Source organism: Varanus komodoensis, unplaced genomic scaffold, assembly GCF_004798865.1.
Source record: "Varanus komodoensis strain SLA01 unplaced genomic scaffold, ASM479886v1 scaffold2, whole genome shotgun sequence".
Taxonomy (NCBI): Eukaryota; Metazoa; Chordata; class Lepidosauria; order Squamata; family Varanidae; genus Varanus; species Varanus komodoensis.
Window position 1 is genome coordinate 17,114,615 of NW_025335568.1, and position 17,042 is coordinate 17,131,656.

Here is a 17,042-nt window from a genome sequence, read left to right on the forward strand (position 1 = left end):
TTCACTCTAGTTTGGTTTTGACTGGGGCTTCTATATATATTTTTGTGAACTTATCCTTTCCAAGAAACTGAAACACTTCTTGAGACATTGGAACCTTGAATAGGAGGTGAAAATCTGTATGATGCTTGGGGTGCTATTCTGGGGCATACGATTGCCAAAATTCATGCACTTCTTTTCCTCATTTACCAGGGTGTGTTTTTGTGAGTTTCCCCTGTATAGCAGTTACTTATTTTGCCCTTGGGGAGATGCCCCATTAAGTATCTTTTCCAGTAGTACGGAGAAAATGCCTGATGGGTTGGATGTTTAGTTTCACCAGAACATTAGGAAGCCTGAGTTCCCAGTGATCTAGAATATCTTCTGTGGCACAGGAGCTTTTTCTATCGATGGGGGTCCCCCGTGCAATTAAGAACTCTGCTATTAATCACTTAACACCTCTACTCCCCCTCCCTCAACACAGAATACGGAATAGCCTCTTGGCTTTTAAAATTGTGCAAGTAGAACTTTCAGCATCATGTTAGGCAGAAGTGGGAAAAAGTAGATTGAGCTGTGGTGATGGCTGGTTAGTTGATTTGCAGTTGATGGGCAAGGATTTCCTGATGGCATCAACCTCAGGCTTTTCCCTACTAAATCAGCTTCTTCAGATTCCTGATCAGTAGCAGTTCAGGTATTATCGGACCACTGTTACAAACCTGTGATAAGGGTAAGACAGATCAGCATAGTGTTGTAACTATGGCTCAATAGTAATTGTTTCAAGGATGAGACAGATGGCCTTGTCTCTATGGATAAGGAGAATGCCCTCGATAAAAAATTTATCTTTGCCACAGGAAATCTTTGCTACATTGAGAAATGTTGGTTTGTCTCTAGAATTTCAGAAATGGGTTAAAATTTTATACAAGACTCCTAGAACCAGAATTAGGACAAATTGAGTTTTCTCTGAGTTTTTTTTTCTTGAGAGAAGTACAAGACAGAGATGTGCTCTTTCCCCACTGATATTGGGAGCTCCAGAAAATGCATTAGAATATTTTACGCACACACACTCTTACTCTCTATACTGATGAACTTCATTAATTACTTTGGAGTTCCAGTTAATCAGTCCCAGCTTTGATGAACAGGATTAATTATTTTAGACACTTATCTGGTTATTCTGATAATAGGTTAAAGTAGGAATTGTTAGAGATTATACACCCCATACTTTGTTATCTAATTGACCGTTTTGACTCTGTGCTGAATTTAGTATGTGAAAATTCTTGACAAGAATGTATCTGAGAATATTGATTAATAAAATCTCAAGGAACATTGACAGATGGTCATGTATAAAAGATGAAGTAGGATAAATACACTTAAAATGAATGTAATACTTCAAATAGTTTAAAAAGTTTCATGTGGTACTCTTTTATTTATATCTGCAGAAGTAGGTGGTTTTGGCCTCCCTTGCATTTCTTAATACCATTGAGTCTGTTTGTTGATCTGTACTCAAGTTTCGTCTTTTCCACTTAGATTCCTTAGTCTGTTTTGGTACATTCTTTTTGGATCCTCTTCCCAGGTGGATTGCCTTGGACTCTTGCCATACCAAAGTAGATAATGTGCTTCGTTCAGTTCTGACATCCAGAGAGCTGTGGTGTTTACTTTCATGTCATTGCAGTTTAACATATTTTCACATGGAAAATTAACAAATTAACTTTACAGGGAAATCTGGATTTAAGAATTGGCAAGACACAGTTTGGTGGACCTGGAGTCCTCTTCTCTTCTCTTCTCTTCTCTTCTCTTCTCTTCTCTTCTCTTCTCTTCTGATCAGGATTCCTGTTCCCACACTGTCATGAAACCCACAGGGTGACTTTGGACAGTTACAGACTTTCAGTTTAACCTACCTAAGAGGGTTATTGTGGGGAGAAAATGGAGAGGAAATGCATTGTAAATCACCTTGGCTTCCTTGCAAGAGGAAGAATATAATGTAATAATAAGCACAAGAATTGTTGTAGGTTTTTGTTTTAAAATGTTTTAAAAAGAGGGTACATCAAGAAATGTTTTGTGCCAATTTTGAGGTGGAAAGACTAAGAAATGGTCTGTTTTGATAGGGGTTAAAGTTTGATGGATGACTTAGAGTATGGTAAGTATTATCAGGGTTTGTTTTTTCCCTCGTAGACCAGGATGTTGAATGTGTGGCCCTCCATATATTGGGGAAGGGCTATTCCCATCACACCTGGTCAACTTAGCCACTGGGGTGGGATGGTGGAAGCTGCACTTCAATAACAGCTAGAGGGCCACACAGTCCTAGTCCCAGTAATAGACTTTGCTGAAATTGGACTCTGACTTCTCAGAGGTTTCCATGCAGTTCATATCAGCACCTTATGGAGGGCACGCTTTGTTGCTGAGCCAACACGCTGCAGAGGCCCCTTCCCCACAGTGGCTCTTTTGCACTTGGTTGCACTCAAAATTCAACAAAAAGCTCCCATGAGCTCCCTGAAACCTGCTCAGACTTGTGAAAAGGGGGCACAGAACACATGGGTAGTGATTATTTGTTGGGAATGGAGAGGTTACAGGCATGGCCTTATTTTCATCTGTTAAATGTTGCCTGGACAGGCTCTTAAGGATCGGAGGGGGAATTTTGGCAAGTACAAGTTTTTCCATGAGTAGCACCTCTTCAATATAAACTCTACCTGCTGGTAAGTTCGCTTCCAAATGTTGCTGAAATGACCCCAGCTTTCTTCTTCCCTTTCACCAGACTATTGTAATATTATCTGAGACGAAAGAAAATATATTAAAATGACATAATCAAATGTACAAAGAAATTAGGCCTCCAAATGGCTTTTCAAATATATCTTTAATGAAACTTGTTCAGTGCTGTAAAACTATTATGAAACCCATTAATGGGTTTGGAGGTAAGGGATCTGCACAGGAAATTATTTCAGAAGACTAGTGACTAAATGGTCTTATTTAAAAGATGGCGAAGAATTGAAGATTCACAGTGATATGCAAAACTGCTCAAAAGTCAGTCTCACTGAATTCAGTGAGGCTTAATCTCACATGGAAATAAGGGTAAGTGTCCACACTGACTTACTTGGGAGTAAGCCCCATTATTCCTAAGTAGACATGTGTAGAATTGAGAGAACGAGTATATGATTTGATGAAAGTACATGCTCATATTCCCCACTAGTTTACACACCTTAAATAGTGAGATGTTAAAAGGAGCCTTTGAGGCAGCCTTTTAAGAACTTCAGAATTTGCTTCGAAGCCAGATTCTCCTCTAGCCTTGTCCACAGACCCCTTTCCTACAAACCTTCCTCTGATTTTTCTTCAGGGTGTGTCATACAACACTGCTAGTAGGAAATGAAGCAGCTACATGTACCTGAATACTGGGTTGGGCTTTGAGTTATGTAGGTGGCTTGTTTTATGGGACACTCCTCCTGGAGTGGCTTTATGGAAAGTGCAGGGATGCCACATGCCTGTGACTAGGGAGCCTGACTAATAAATCGCTGCTGCAGAGTCAGTGTGTTGTGGTGGCTGGAGTTTTGGACTGGAGACCGGGGAGATCCAGGTTCTAGTCCCAACTTAGCCATGAAGCTCACTGGGTGCCTTTGGCCAGTCACAGACTGTCAGCCCAACCTACCCCACAGAACAGTTGTTGTGAGGATACTGTGTAAGCTGCCTTGGGCTCCTCGCAATATAAATATATTGCGTTTATATAATACAATGCATTATATTGTATTTATATACTATAATATAATGCTGTATAACAATGATAAAAGAAGGGGACGGCAGAGGATGAGGAGGCTGGAAGGAGTCAGTTGGTGTGAGCTTGAGTGGACTCTGGGGGATGGTGGAGGACAGGAAGGCCTGGAGTAGTGTTGCCCATGGGGTCGCGATGGGTCGGACACGACTTCGTGAGTAACAACAACAAAACAATGATTCTGCAGTCATGCAATCCACAGTGGTCCCTCTACACTTGAAAGTACTGTTTCATAACATTGGTGTAGCTCCACTAGCGACTTGGCACAATTTCAGATACTGCTGTGTAGGCTGCACGGTGTGTGAACCAGCCTGCTGTTGAATGTTTATGTGTAACTCAAAATAGAAATATCTCCATCCCTTAAATGTTAAGGCTCACAGCATTCATTATCCTGGGGTATCTGGTAGTCAGAACCAGGCTTTCAGCATCTTCCAAGGATACCTCTAATTGGATTTTATAACTAAGGAGACTAGACCTCTTCCATGCCATTTAGCATGAACTTGCATGTTAATTCATAAAACAGAGACTGCAGAAATTCAGTGGGTATTTATAAGGAGGAGTCTTTAGGAGCCAAATTCTCTTGCAATTCCCAGTTCTTCTGAATAAATGTTATCCTTCCAGCTTCCTGAGCAGTTTACGTAACATGTGTACATGAATGCAGTGGTCCTCACATTATCTGTGCACTAATGCAACCCCTACTTGTGTGCTGCCCAAGAGTAAGCATGTTGGTCACATAGCATCATGGGAAGAAATCAGAATAAAGGTATTCTGAAGTTCTTAGAGGCAGAATCAGGCTGCTGTAGTGGCTGGAATGCTGGGTTTGGGTTTGGGTTGGACTGAAAGGCACACATGCCATGGGTGACTCAGAGCCATTTCCAGTATTCTTGGCTTCATTTACCCATCAGGGTTATTGTGAGCTGGCCCTACCTCCGGGCCCGGGGAGGCAGCCACTGGAGGCAGCAGGTGCTGAGGGCTGTAGTGAGATGTGGAAGACCAAGCTGCATGTGCCATGTGGCTTGCCCTGTATCCTCTAGCCCAGGGGTCTCAAACTCGCAGCTCGCGGGGCACAAGGGAGGGGCCCTGCAGCCTTCAGAGCGCCTGCTGTGCCCAGGCCGGCCGTGGGATGAGCGGCCCACCTCCACCGCGGTGGTGGAATACTTGATGCGGCCGGCCCAGCCTCACCCAGACTCTGCTTCCAGCGGCCCCCAGGTCAGTTGAGTTTGAGACCCCTGCTCTAGCCTGTTGCCTTCAGATGGGCTGGAGGACCTTGTCCTACCACCAGCACCCAATCCTCTTACCAGTCAGCTTCAATAGGTGGAATTGGATATGGAGAAGCCTCTCAGTCTTTGCCTCAAAATGTCTTGGGCCTGCCCTGGAGAATAAAATGTACCTTGAGTCTTTTGGAAGAAATATGGCATGGGAATGTATAGAAATAAATGATATAAACAGGCCCTACAAAATGCATAAAACATATGTTTCAAACAAGAAGAGTAAATATTGCCTATTAATGGTCAGGTATTAGCTGAAGTTTCATTCTCACTTGGAAATGTACAAGATTGATCTGCAGATGAATCCATGCTTGTTCTAACTATATCGAAGTTTGCTCGCTAGTGAGTGAGCTTAAATGTACAGGTACACTATTTTTTGCTAAGCTAAATATTCTAGTAATGAGCTTATCTTTCCCTCTTCTTTGAATATATACACATTTCTTGGTTAAAAAGGTAGTTTAAAATGACTTTGTTTATTTGTTAATGTGTGGGAAATTGGCTGGTTTTTATTGAAGGAAAATGTAACTGGATATTTTCCCATTTAAAAAAAAGAATGGTACTTCTCTGCCAATTTGTTCTAATGTTTTCCCTAGGTTAAATTTCTCAAAGGGCATTGTTGCCAGTAGCAACTGCAGAGAATTTATTGAAAAAAACATGGGGGGGGGGGAGACAATGGCCCCCAGTCTACTCTGTCACAGCTTTAAACTTTATTAAGTCTGCCTTGGACTCTCCTTCCCTTTCCTCAGTTAAATGGAAGAAAAGTTTGGCAGCCTCCCTGCTGTGAGCTTGATCGATGCGCAGAACATCTGAGGGACTTTTGTTTCCCTGCTTGCTCTCCATGAGTGCATGATGTGTGAATGCTCAAATAAGGTCAGCCCTTATCACATGTAATCTAGGCCTGAAAGCAGATCAACAGTGACAGTCATACCCCATAAGCGAGAACACAAATCACCCTCTGCCGGCTTTGGAAAAGTTACGGGATTTTCTCTCCTCTCCTCGTCCTGGTTGGAAGGGTGGAGGAGGGGGTGAGGTGGACCTAGTGTAGTTGTGAAAGGCAAGGCGATACGTGCTTGGAATGTAATACTGCTCATTCAAGGGGCTTCTAGGGGCAGGGGGTGCGAGTGTGTGAGGCGTGGGGAATTGTTTATTTGCAACAAAGTGTTAGTGTTTTTCACTGGGAGCTTCAAGAGCATTCCCTGCTATGGGCTGTCCCTGGCCGGTGATATGGAATTCTGCAAAGTGGGAATGGACTGTGGAGAAAAGGCTTCTTGGGTTGAAGCAGGAGGAGGAGAAGAAAAGAAAATCATCCAGCGTTTGCTTTGATAATGACTGGGGAATTGCTGGATGATTTTCCAGCTTAACAAAGAAATAAGATGGAGATAACTTAAATTGTCATCCTAAACTCAGGTTCTCAGAAGGACGTTCTGTTGATTTCAGTGGGATGAGGCCCCATTTAAAAGTGCCATCAGGCATGCAAGAAAAAGAAATTACTGCCAGTTCCCAACTTATCTGCTCTCTTCACAACTTCGGGGTGCACTAATGTTCAGGCCAGGTGTAGAATTTCCAGAGATTTGCTCTGTTAGTCTTGTGCAGCAAAAATGAGGAAAAGCATATATATTTATTCTGCCTTATGTCATAATATATTTGTTAGTCCCTAAGGTTCCAGAAAATTCTTCATTGTTTTAGGCATGCGCAAATACACACATGTGCACGCACACACAGATTTCTCTGGGTTATTGAGCAGGTAACCCATTGTTTCTTTTTGGATTAATAACCCATCAGTCTGAGCTGACATGTCATATTTGCAGCCTATAAAGGAGCTGACTGTGGGATGAATGCCAAAGCAAAAGAGGTAGGTGAGTGGGAGGCATAGTGATTACGTGCAAAACACCCCTTAAAGTAGAGTTTAAGTCCCATTGTAATGAAAAGGACATTAGACGAACATTGGCAACAGCCTATATCATCTCACTTAAATTGGTTCATTTTTCAAGTGCATGTGTTTAGATACAGGAAGTGGAACAAAGGTATTCTAGTTCAACTGGATTCTGAACTGGTCTGGCTCTTTCTTATTACAAATTCACACATTTTGGCTAAATTAAGATGTAGGTCAGTAAATGAGTACATATACATTCTATGCAATCTGCGTACCTCTTTAGATAACAAGAGAAACTAGCATCTACAGATAGCCTTCTAGTGAATTAGTATTTCTGAACACTGTTAATATATGGGAGATAAGCTATACATTTTCCAAGATGCTAATTATGGAATCCTCAAAAATATGAAAATACATGATATGTTTTCCTTTTTATATTTATAATCTGGAAAATTTTAATTGAAGGGTCCCCCCCTCCAGCATTTAATAATATTTATGCTGGTCTTATTCAGTGAGAGAATATAATATGGATTAAATTATTTATTAAATGGAAAACTCCAAAAATCTGGAAGTCTACTCACAACTCTGACATCATAGTAGTTTCACACTATGAAATTGCAGTGTTGTTGCCACATATCAGGCTCTTGATACTCTAATAGATATAATATATACTCTGACTTTTTAATTGCACCACAACTATGAAAAGATAATAAAATTAGGTAAAATTTGAGCCTCCCAATAGAATTTTCCTTGCTTGCTACAACCCAGCCACCCCGGTTCTGTTTCCATGCTTATTGGTATTAGGCTTATTGGTATTATGTCAGAACCGTCTGCACAAATAGCTTCTTCTTTCAGATAAAAGGTGGATCAGTACCATCCGAATATTCCATGAATCCAATGATTGCGAATTTACCATAAGAAATTGTGACCACCCAAACTAATTTTATTGCAGTATTGTGTTGTAACCTTTGAAGTTTAAAGCTTAGACTAAAACTCAAGACTAAGTGGACTGAATGTTAGGGCTAGAAGCAGAAGTGTAAATATATTGTCTCTTTCCTTCTTCCAAATGGTATGTCAGCGTGTGATAAAAACCACCTTTTTGCAAGCTCTGCATATGATGACAAGTTAGTTCTGTTAGGAAACATGCAAAGTGGCTTTGAAACAAAGCAGATGTATTCAAGATACATTAAGAAGTGTAATAGAATCAGTTCCATGACATGAAAAATGTAATATGGGCCACAGATCTGTTGAAGATGTACAGTGAAAAGGCTTCTAGTCCAAACATACCAAGTGACACCTGCTCAGAAGGAGAAAACAAAAATGAGAAATAGCTGTTTTGATTCCACATGCTTTGCTTTATTTCTGTTTTTCTCTTCCAAATTTTTGTAGTTTAGGTGACGACATGAACTTTGTAGGGCCAGTCCAAATGTTATTCCTGAATCCTCTAGACAGTTATAACTTGTGGGTATGGATACATTTTGCAAAATTACTTCTTTCACTGGTCTTGGGCTCTTGGTATGGTGTTGGTTTGGCAAGGAAGTATCTGATCCATATAACTGGCACAATTGCAAAAGTGAATCATCACCACTTAAAATGGTCCATAACCCATATATGGACTGTACCTTAAATGAACAGACACTGAAGAATGACTAGAAAAGTTACATTCATGTTTTCAAAACAAAGTTCCCTGAAATCAACAAGGGCTGAGAATTGTATTCCCTCCAGATGTTTTGTATTACCACTCTTATTAGTTCCAGACAACACAGACAATGATTAAAGGTTAAGTGAATGATAATCCAAAACATCTAGAGGGCACCAGGTTGCTTACCCCTACTGTAAAACAGTGCTCAGATCCACAAGTTCGTACCAAGAATCAAACATTTACAGTAAGTTTAAGCACACCTAAAGATTTTCATGTGCCCAGTTAGATTGACTTTTTTTTTTGCATACTCCTACCAGAAATGCTCCTTTTAAAATTTCATGTTGTTTCAAAAGCAGGTTCCCATGTGGGTTAAGGAAGTACAATTCCAGAGCCACCTAGATGCATAGAACTGGTTTCACAGCTCTTTGGATCCTGGACTATTTCTCTTTCTGAAGCTTTGTTCATAGATGTACTCTGCTTTCAATGAGAAATATCTATTAGGCCATGTTTGGTTTCTGTCATGTTGATAAGTCAATTTAGAACAATAATATTCAGCAGTCAAGCAAGACTTTTTCAGTACATGAAAAATTGTGATTGTGCAGGAGACCAATTAACAGACAAAATTTCCATTTTTTCCAGATTTAATATAACTAGTTTAAGGCTGCAATTTCATGTCTGCTTACCTGCTATTACTCACCATTGTTTCCAAATGAATATGCATAGATAGAACTGTGCTGTAAGACATCAGTTATAGGAGTATGATCTTTTCGATACAGTGGGACTTAACTATGAGTAAACATGCATAGGGTTGCATGGATATCTGAAGCCGACTCTGAAATCCTTGTTCAAATGACTTCAGAATCTCAGTATTAAGGATGAAATATTATGGTTTAAGGCAAATTGGTAGGGCAGAAAGCTGTTGTGATTACTCATCTACTGCAAGCGGGCTACTAGTCCACTAATTGACCAATAGTCATTGTTTTCTTTATTTTACCCTGCTGTTCAAAAGCGGCATTCCTCAGTATACCGGTGCTATTGTACATATGTCCTTTTGTGGTCTTTCCCCAGGCTGCTAGCTAACAGCTGGAATGCTGGACTAGATAGGCCAAGGGTAGGCACCTTGTGGTCTTGCAGAGGCTGTTAGCCCAACAACATCTGCGGGACCATCCCAAGTTAAAGTTCTTAAGGGAATTCTGAATGTTAAGGACACCGTCAGTTTTGCGTATTCATGCATTTTGTCAGTTATATTTAATTACTGACTATGTGATATACTACCACATGCATTGTATATGCATGCATTGTAAGCATGCCCCCAAGTAATACAAGGCTTTGGTAGACATAGCACTTTTTTTAGTCAAGGGATTTGTGGAAGTTTTAGTTATTCTGTTCAGAATACATGGCCCTTGCTTGCCACAGTTCAACAGCAACCGAATAACGTAAGAAGAGTGCTGCTGCGTAATACCAAAAGCTTATCTTATTCAGGATCCAGTCCCACAGCAGCCAGCTAGGTATCTATGGAAAGCCCGCTGCTGCACATGTTCCCCAGCAACCGGTGTAAATAAGCATACTGCCTCTGATGCTGGAGGTGCTCCTTTAGGGGTAGCCATTAGGACCAGTGCCTCTGATAACCATATCCTCCATGAATTTGTGTGATTCCCCATTTAAAGCCATCTGAATGGGTGGCCGTCACTATGCCTTGCGGAGGTGAATTCCATAATTGTGTGTAATGTGAAGAAATGCTTCCTTCTATCTGTCTTGAATCATGGGATGACCCTGGTGTCTAGGATTGTAACCGAGGGGAGAGAAACATCTCTTTCTCCATAGCAAGCATAATTTTATATATCTTTTTGTATGGTGTTCTTGAAATTTTAGATTCTGAGGTTCAGAATTGTCAAGCTAGTTAAGTGCCAAGCGCAGATTCTGGCCTCTGTCTCATCTCCAGCTGCCCCAAATGCCACAGTAACCCCCTACACGGAGATAGTAGTGATATAAAGATCTGCCTACTGCTTCAGCCTTCACTAGGCCCTGCTGCAGCATTGTGAATGCAGAAATGTGTGTGGAGTATAATTTCCCAGGCCTTCTGAATCCTTTGTAAAGTCCAAGAACCGTTGAAAAGTCCAATTCTCAGGAATGCTCAGCAGTGTTCTAGCACACAGGATATGAGGGAAGTACGGAGAAGCTCAGTTCACGTGGGTCATTATCAAGGACCCAGAAGACATAGGACACTTTCTGCACCAGAGGTGGAGTAACCCTTTGTATGAGTACCTTTTGGGGTGAAGTGGATGCATTGCAGGGGGGGGGATCCAAGAATGACGAGAAGGCTTCTAGGTGCCTCTTTTAGAGGGGCATCCAAGTGTTGTGTGTTCCTTGATGTCACCTGAACATGAGATGTCTGTCTGTCTTGTCTGTCTGTCTTTCTGTCTTTCATTTTTAGGCTGTCCAATAGCCAAGGCTTTCTTGGAGTGCTTCTGTTGGATGGTTCCTGTGCTACCAGTGCAAAGATATTGTGCATCTTTGCCCCTTTTACAGATGCTTTTGTTAAAAAATGGAAATTGTGTTTTGAAAGCAGCAAGAGGTTACAAATAGATGATGCTGTCAGGAACTTCCATACAGTTCTATGAATGAAGTAAAGTAATTGCATTCTAACAGGCCTTCTCTGGCTGTAACCTTGAAGCTCAGTATGGACCAAACTTAAAAATGAATAATTCAAATTGAACTCAATTCAAATTGAACTCAAATGAACTTGTTTTTGAGTAAGCCTATTTTGAGTGGAATCTTAGGTAGCTCATCCGCACTGTAGGAAAAGAAAGTTAAATACATTACTGATAAAGTATTGCCTATTAATGCCACTTAAAGTCCACTGATTGATGGGTCACTTTTTCTTCCCCATTGTAAGAGCTGTTGCTACACGGAGCGAGCTAAGATGTGTTTTATTTATAAATGTCACATTTCTTGTCAGCTTCTAGAGATGGAGCTGGTTAATCTGCTACAGAGGGGAAAATCATGCCAAAGATAAATGAATTTCTAATAACATAAACTTTTGTGGAGGTCCGCCCTCTTCACCACATATGTGTGTATTCACACACACCTTAGGAAGAAACTAAAATGAAAAATCAAAGGAACATTTTCTGAAAGAAAGAAAGAAAGAAAAAAAAACCCAGACCCTTGAAGGATGCAATTCCTTAATATTTACGCTGCACATATTTCAGTAGTTCAGTACAAAGAGTGAATAGTAAGAAAATACAAATCAAAGCAGTCACAGCTGTGCTTTGGGATATGAGGAAAGACTCACTTTGTGTTTGTGATAGCACTTGTCAGAAGTAGTTTCTGTGTGTCTAGTTAGATCATCTTGAAGCTGTTTTTGTGCACATGAGTGTGAAAAAAAGAGGGGAGCTGAAGTCTCCCTCCCCGACTGGCTGCAACTTCTAAGTTTACACAAATACCTGTGTGGGCAGCAATCAGTCCATGCTCCTGTCTAGGAATCCAGTCCAGCTTGGAAGTCTTTCTGCCCTTTTGTTGTTCTCCCCACGAGGGTGATCAGTTGAAGACTCTGTGGTGACAGAACCAGTTTGTAACAGGCTTGTCTTTCACCTTCTCCTCTCCAGGCTTTGCTGGCAGGACTCCTCCGAGGATCTGAGAGGCGGGAGTGAAAAAAGGCTCTTCTCGGTGAAGTAAGGAAGGGAAAGAAACAGGAGATTTAAACCACAAGCAAATCAGAACTGCCGCTACTGCAATGAACTGGCTAGATGAACCAAACTGGCAGCTTCATGTTTCTTTGCTCATGCTGCTTTCTGTGCACACCAAGGGTAAGGAGATAAAATGCTGTGCAATGTACTTCTGACAAGTGTGTTGAGCATCTAACTTGTCTGTTTCTCTTTTGAAAAGAAAGGCATAGAACAGAATATCAGAACTTTGGAGGTTGCAAAGCACCAGTGCTTTGTGTAGAAAGTTCAGCAAGTTAATACCCTGTGCATAGTATTAAAGGTAGTGCAACAGAACTAAAAGCTCATTTCAGAAAGAGATGCATGTTTCACTTGGGAATGTAATTTTGTTGCTGTTGTTTTCCCCCCTTTTAGCATTGGGTTGACAGTTCTCTGAAACACATTGCAATTTGCCTTAAATAACGTGATAGCATTCTAAATTTTGTAGGAGTGGCAAAATCTGTTTAAGAGCATTTTTAGGATCTGTGATGTTTACTCATAATGGTGGTGCAGTGAACTGAGAATGCTTTTGTAATACGTTAATTTTTAAAAAGAAAGGAAAATCTAAGGTAGGGATTTAAAGATATCTGTTTTCATTTTTAAGTTGATGGTATAAAGGTAGCTGACTTGAATGCAAATAAGGTTTCAATATATATGACTCAGCATAATTATTTTTGCTTGCATAGAAAAGCTGAAATAGTACTAATTTTTACGTTGAAAGTGACGGTAGAGAGTAATAAATGAATTACTCAGGGGGCAAGTATTTGGCAAGTTTTAAATATATAAACTGACACTCTCCAGGAGGTGTAATACAGGGAAATTGTGCACTTAAAACAGATGTAGTGTTACTAATTTCATATATTACTTCTTTATAAAGATAGGATATCTTTATAATTATGGCAGTTCTCCAACAGAATCCAGGACTTTTCTGAGGACTTGAATAATATATTTTAGGTGAGGTAACACAAAGATAGCTGGTTAATCAGAATCTGGCTTGGCATACTAGACTAACATTGCTTGTTATCTCACACCGTGATTTATAGATATCTTTATCACTTGTTGACTACAGTCCAACCCAGAGTTAGTGAGACACACCTCCGCCCACTGAAATTAGCAAGTTGAAGCGTGTCTAACAGGCTTAGTGCTCACAGGTGTCAGATGAGATGGTAAACCGGTGTCTGGACTCCACCACATTTGCCCTGCCCACCTCACCGTCCAGCTCCAGCTTCAGCACTAGTCACAGGTGTACTTGGAGAAATATCCTTAGCTTGGTAGAGTAATCCATGTTTTACATGTGAGGGTTCCTAGTTCAGATCCACAACAAGACCCCACAGTAGGTGGATCTGCTTGTAGTTCTCTGGGAGATTTGCAGGAGAGTATCAACAATGCAATGCCCTAAAAAGAACTGCTGATTTATCCCACATGCCCCAAATTATACCACGCAAATGATGAAGGGTTGCTGTATCCAGAAATGGATTTGAGCCCCACTCAGTTTTGGCACTCAGAACAAATATCTCAACTCCAAATTCTTCCACTGTTTTGTTCTGGCTCTTTGGGTTTTAGTAAAATGGAAAAGGCAGTAGATCCCACAAGTCTGAAGCCAGCCCACCCTTACTCCAGGCAACCCAAGTGAGCAGTAGTAGGCTGGCTTTGAGTAGCACCCATACAAAAGTAATTGTTCTCCATCCTCACCCCCAACTGATTGGAGTGCAGCCCTCTTCCCAGTGGCAAGTGCTCTGCTATAGAGCTTCTTCCAAGTAAAGATGGTACAGATCCTATTCCGTGAGAAAACTGAAAGTAGATGTGCAGGTGCTCAGTTTTTACTCTCTGGGGATCTATCAGGAAGAAAATTTTCCTGTATTGTTGCAGAAGTTTAGGAGTGGCTTTGGGGAAGAAAATTAAAGAAGCTTTGAGTGGATGTTGCATATGTGGTTCATATTCCATTACCAGATGCTAGATAGCTCTTCCCACCTTAAAACATAGATTCTTAATGGTTTGGCTGACCCTCAAGGGAAACAGATCTGTACTAAGATATGAACATCTGTAAGGGTGTGGAGAGATTTATGCAGGAAACCTGCAGTGGACTGCTAGAAGACAAACATTGACAGTTTTTCTACCCAAAGAATGGAATTTTGTTGTCTTATTAGGATATTCCAAATGGGAAATATGAGTAAAAGTTTTACAGATATAAAAGAATACAAAATCAAATTAGAACTAGAAAGAGACTCACTTTTAATTTGCGCACATATGTGTACACACACACGTATTCAAACATTTTTTCTCACTTCCTCTTTCTTTCACTAATGGGTCATCAAAATTCATAGGCCATTTCCTGGTAATCCTGTAGAATCCTGTATTTGGTGCATTCATCATCCAAAATATGTGAGCTGCTTTCATGACATTTCTGCTTACTTCACTAACCTCTTTGGAATTATTTGAGTATGTCATGAGGTATTTGGACAGAGATTATGCTGGGGTTCCTTAACCTTTATGGCCTGTAGGCACATTTGAGAATTTGAAAAACTGCTGTGACCTCCACCGCAAAATGCCTAGCCACAGCTTGAGCACTTTGGCATCTGTCTGTTGTGTTTATGGATCTTAGGCTTCATCTCACTCAGCAAAACGGTTGGCTTCATGTCTGTTCGACACTACAGTATCGCTTTAATACAAAGCAGTGCATTTTGGTTAATTGTTGGTGATGTAATCCAGCTAATGGCTTTTTTAAAATGTATGTTTTGACACTGTCCAGTAGTTTCTTCTTTTGGGGAGGTTGTCCTTGCATAGATGAATTTTGTACTGGATCAGAGAGCTAGGAAGGCAAAGAACTCAGAGTGCTGGATTAGAACTTGGGATCCACGTGGTAGCTATGAATCCGTCTTGGTGACTTTGGGCCACTCTGTCTCCACCTAATCCATCTGTCAGGGTTACGGTGAAGATAAATGGAGAAAAGAAGGACCCTGGAAAGGACTCTTGGTTCCATGCAAGAGGAAAAAAAGGCAAAATACAATATACATCTAAGAATAACAATACTTAGTATAATAATGATTATACTATTCACAGAAGTTCACATTTCTTTAAATTATTTGCCTGATTCATGGAAATTTACAAATGGTCAGCATAAATGGATTCTCTGAACCCAGTTTGCAAATAGAAGACTGATATTACAGTATTGAAAAGGCATTCATCTCCTAAAATACAGTGCAATTTACAGTACTTTAAACGAATGACCAGGTGGCATAAAGATGCTACCTTCTATGGATAGTTATTTGGATATTTGGTCCAATTTGCTTACACTTTTGTATAATTGCTAGAAAATTGTTATTATTCATTGATCATATGTAAAGCCATGCACATATATTGAAAGGGAAATAATAAAATGTAAAAGGGTTTGTGAGTGACCACAGGCATTACTTCGGGAACCCTTTTGCAGGTGCCACTCTGGGAAGCCTTGTATTATGCCATAGGCTTGGTATTCTGACTATAGTATCACTCCTCATTAGCAAGCAAAGTTGCTGCAGGATTGTAGCCAAAATGGAGCCACTGAGAAACAGAAAGAAAGTTTATGGAACCCCAAGGTTGGCAGAAGTGATTTTAAAAATGCTAAAAAATAAATCCTAAGGGGGCTACAGCAGCCCAGTGAGGTTTCAACAGCCATGGAATTTGCATTGGCAGTTGGTAAAATGTCAGCTGTGAATTGCCCAGAGACCTTCAGCTACCGAGTGGTGCAGAAATGCAGCACTCAATGGAGGAGGCAGAACTCCATCCTCAGAAGAAAGGAGTTTGGGGGGATTCCCCGCTTGCCTTTGACCTTCCAGGCACGATGTTAGGAAGGCTGGACGAACCGTCTTGAGGAGGAGGAGACTGCAATATCGTCTTCCCACACCTCCCGTGCACAGTCCTGAATATGTGTCCACCCTGTGTTTGTCTTGCCTAAGAGAAACATTTGCATTCGAAGTCTGATTCCTTGTCGCACACTTGAGAGTGATAAAAAGACACACTGATGAACCTGTGAATCACAGACTCACTGGTTGGTTATAATTCTGGCATATCATATATGAACTCTGTTTCTTCCTTGGACTTTTGTTATAGTTGTGTGGCTAAAAAGTAGAAATAAGTCCATGAGCTAAATGTTAATTTTGTGGGCAGTGGTGGATAAATTGAGATGAGCTTCTGGTGATAGGGGAACATGAAAAAGCACTGAAGGTTTTAAAAAATCATGGTTTATGAAAATTAGTACTGGAGCCAAGCATTCCTTGGTAGCCCTTCTGTTCGTCCCTTGTACATTGCTTCAGAGCTTAGTTGATAGTTTATTTTAAGGTGTATCCCCTGTTATATCAGAATTCAGGAAATTGACTTAAATTTTGTAAATCAGGATAATAAGCTATGATCTGTACCTGGTTTGGATGTTTTGGCATTATGCCAGAGTTCTCTGGTTCAAACATAAGAAGGAATTCTGGTTTAATGTAAGTCTGAAAATGAGTTTCTTGGTGGCATGCAAAGGGAGGAGGGAGAAAGGCTATAGGAGAACTTGGGCCTTTCCTACCTTTGTGAAGCCTCAAACAATCTTCGAACCAGGTGAACATGCTGCAGTTTTATGGTATGTCCTTAAAGAAATACTTTTTCGGTGTAAAATGATCTTGGGTACCATATGGCAAAAAGTAGTGGCTGTTTTGACCATTAGGGCAGAAACAGCTGTTAACACATAGCCATGGATGTGTGTGTTGAAGACTGTGAAAGTCAAACTGGTAGCTCCCTTCAAAGTCAGTAAAATTGGAGTTATTGACTTGAAGACTCAAGGTTTTCCATGACACTCATCCCATGGCAATCCTGG

General features: G+C 40.7%; 1 protein-coding gene across 2 annotated transcripts in view; it reads left to right on the forward strand.

The window, feature by feature from the left end:
- The window catches only part of BMPR1B (bone morphogenetic protein receptor type 1B), a 228,063-nt gene that overhangs the window by 134,679 nt on the left and 76,342 nt on the right, over nt 1–17,042 (forward strand). For both annotated transcript variants that reach the window (XM_044429418.1, XM_044429419.1), the window contains one exon: nt 12,116–12,316. In XM_044429418.1, the coding sequence (XP_044285353.1) occupies nt 12,244–12,316 (73 nt within the window). In that variant the 5' untranslated portion in view covers nt 12,116–12,243. The remainder of the gene's footprint in view (nt 1–12,115; nt 12,317–17,042) is intronic.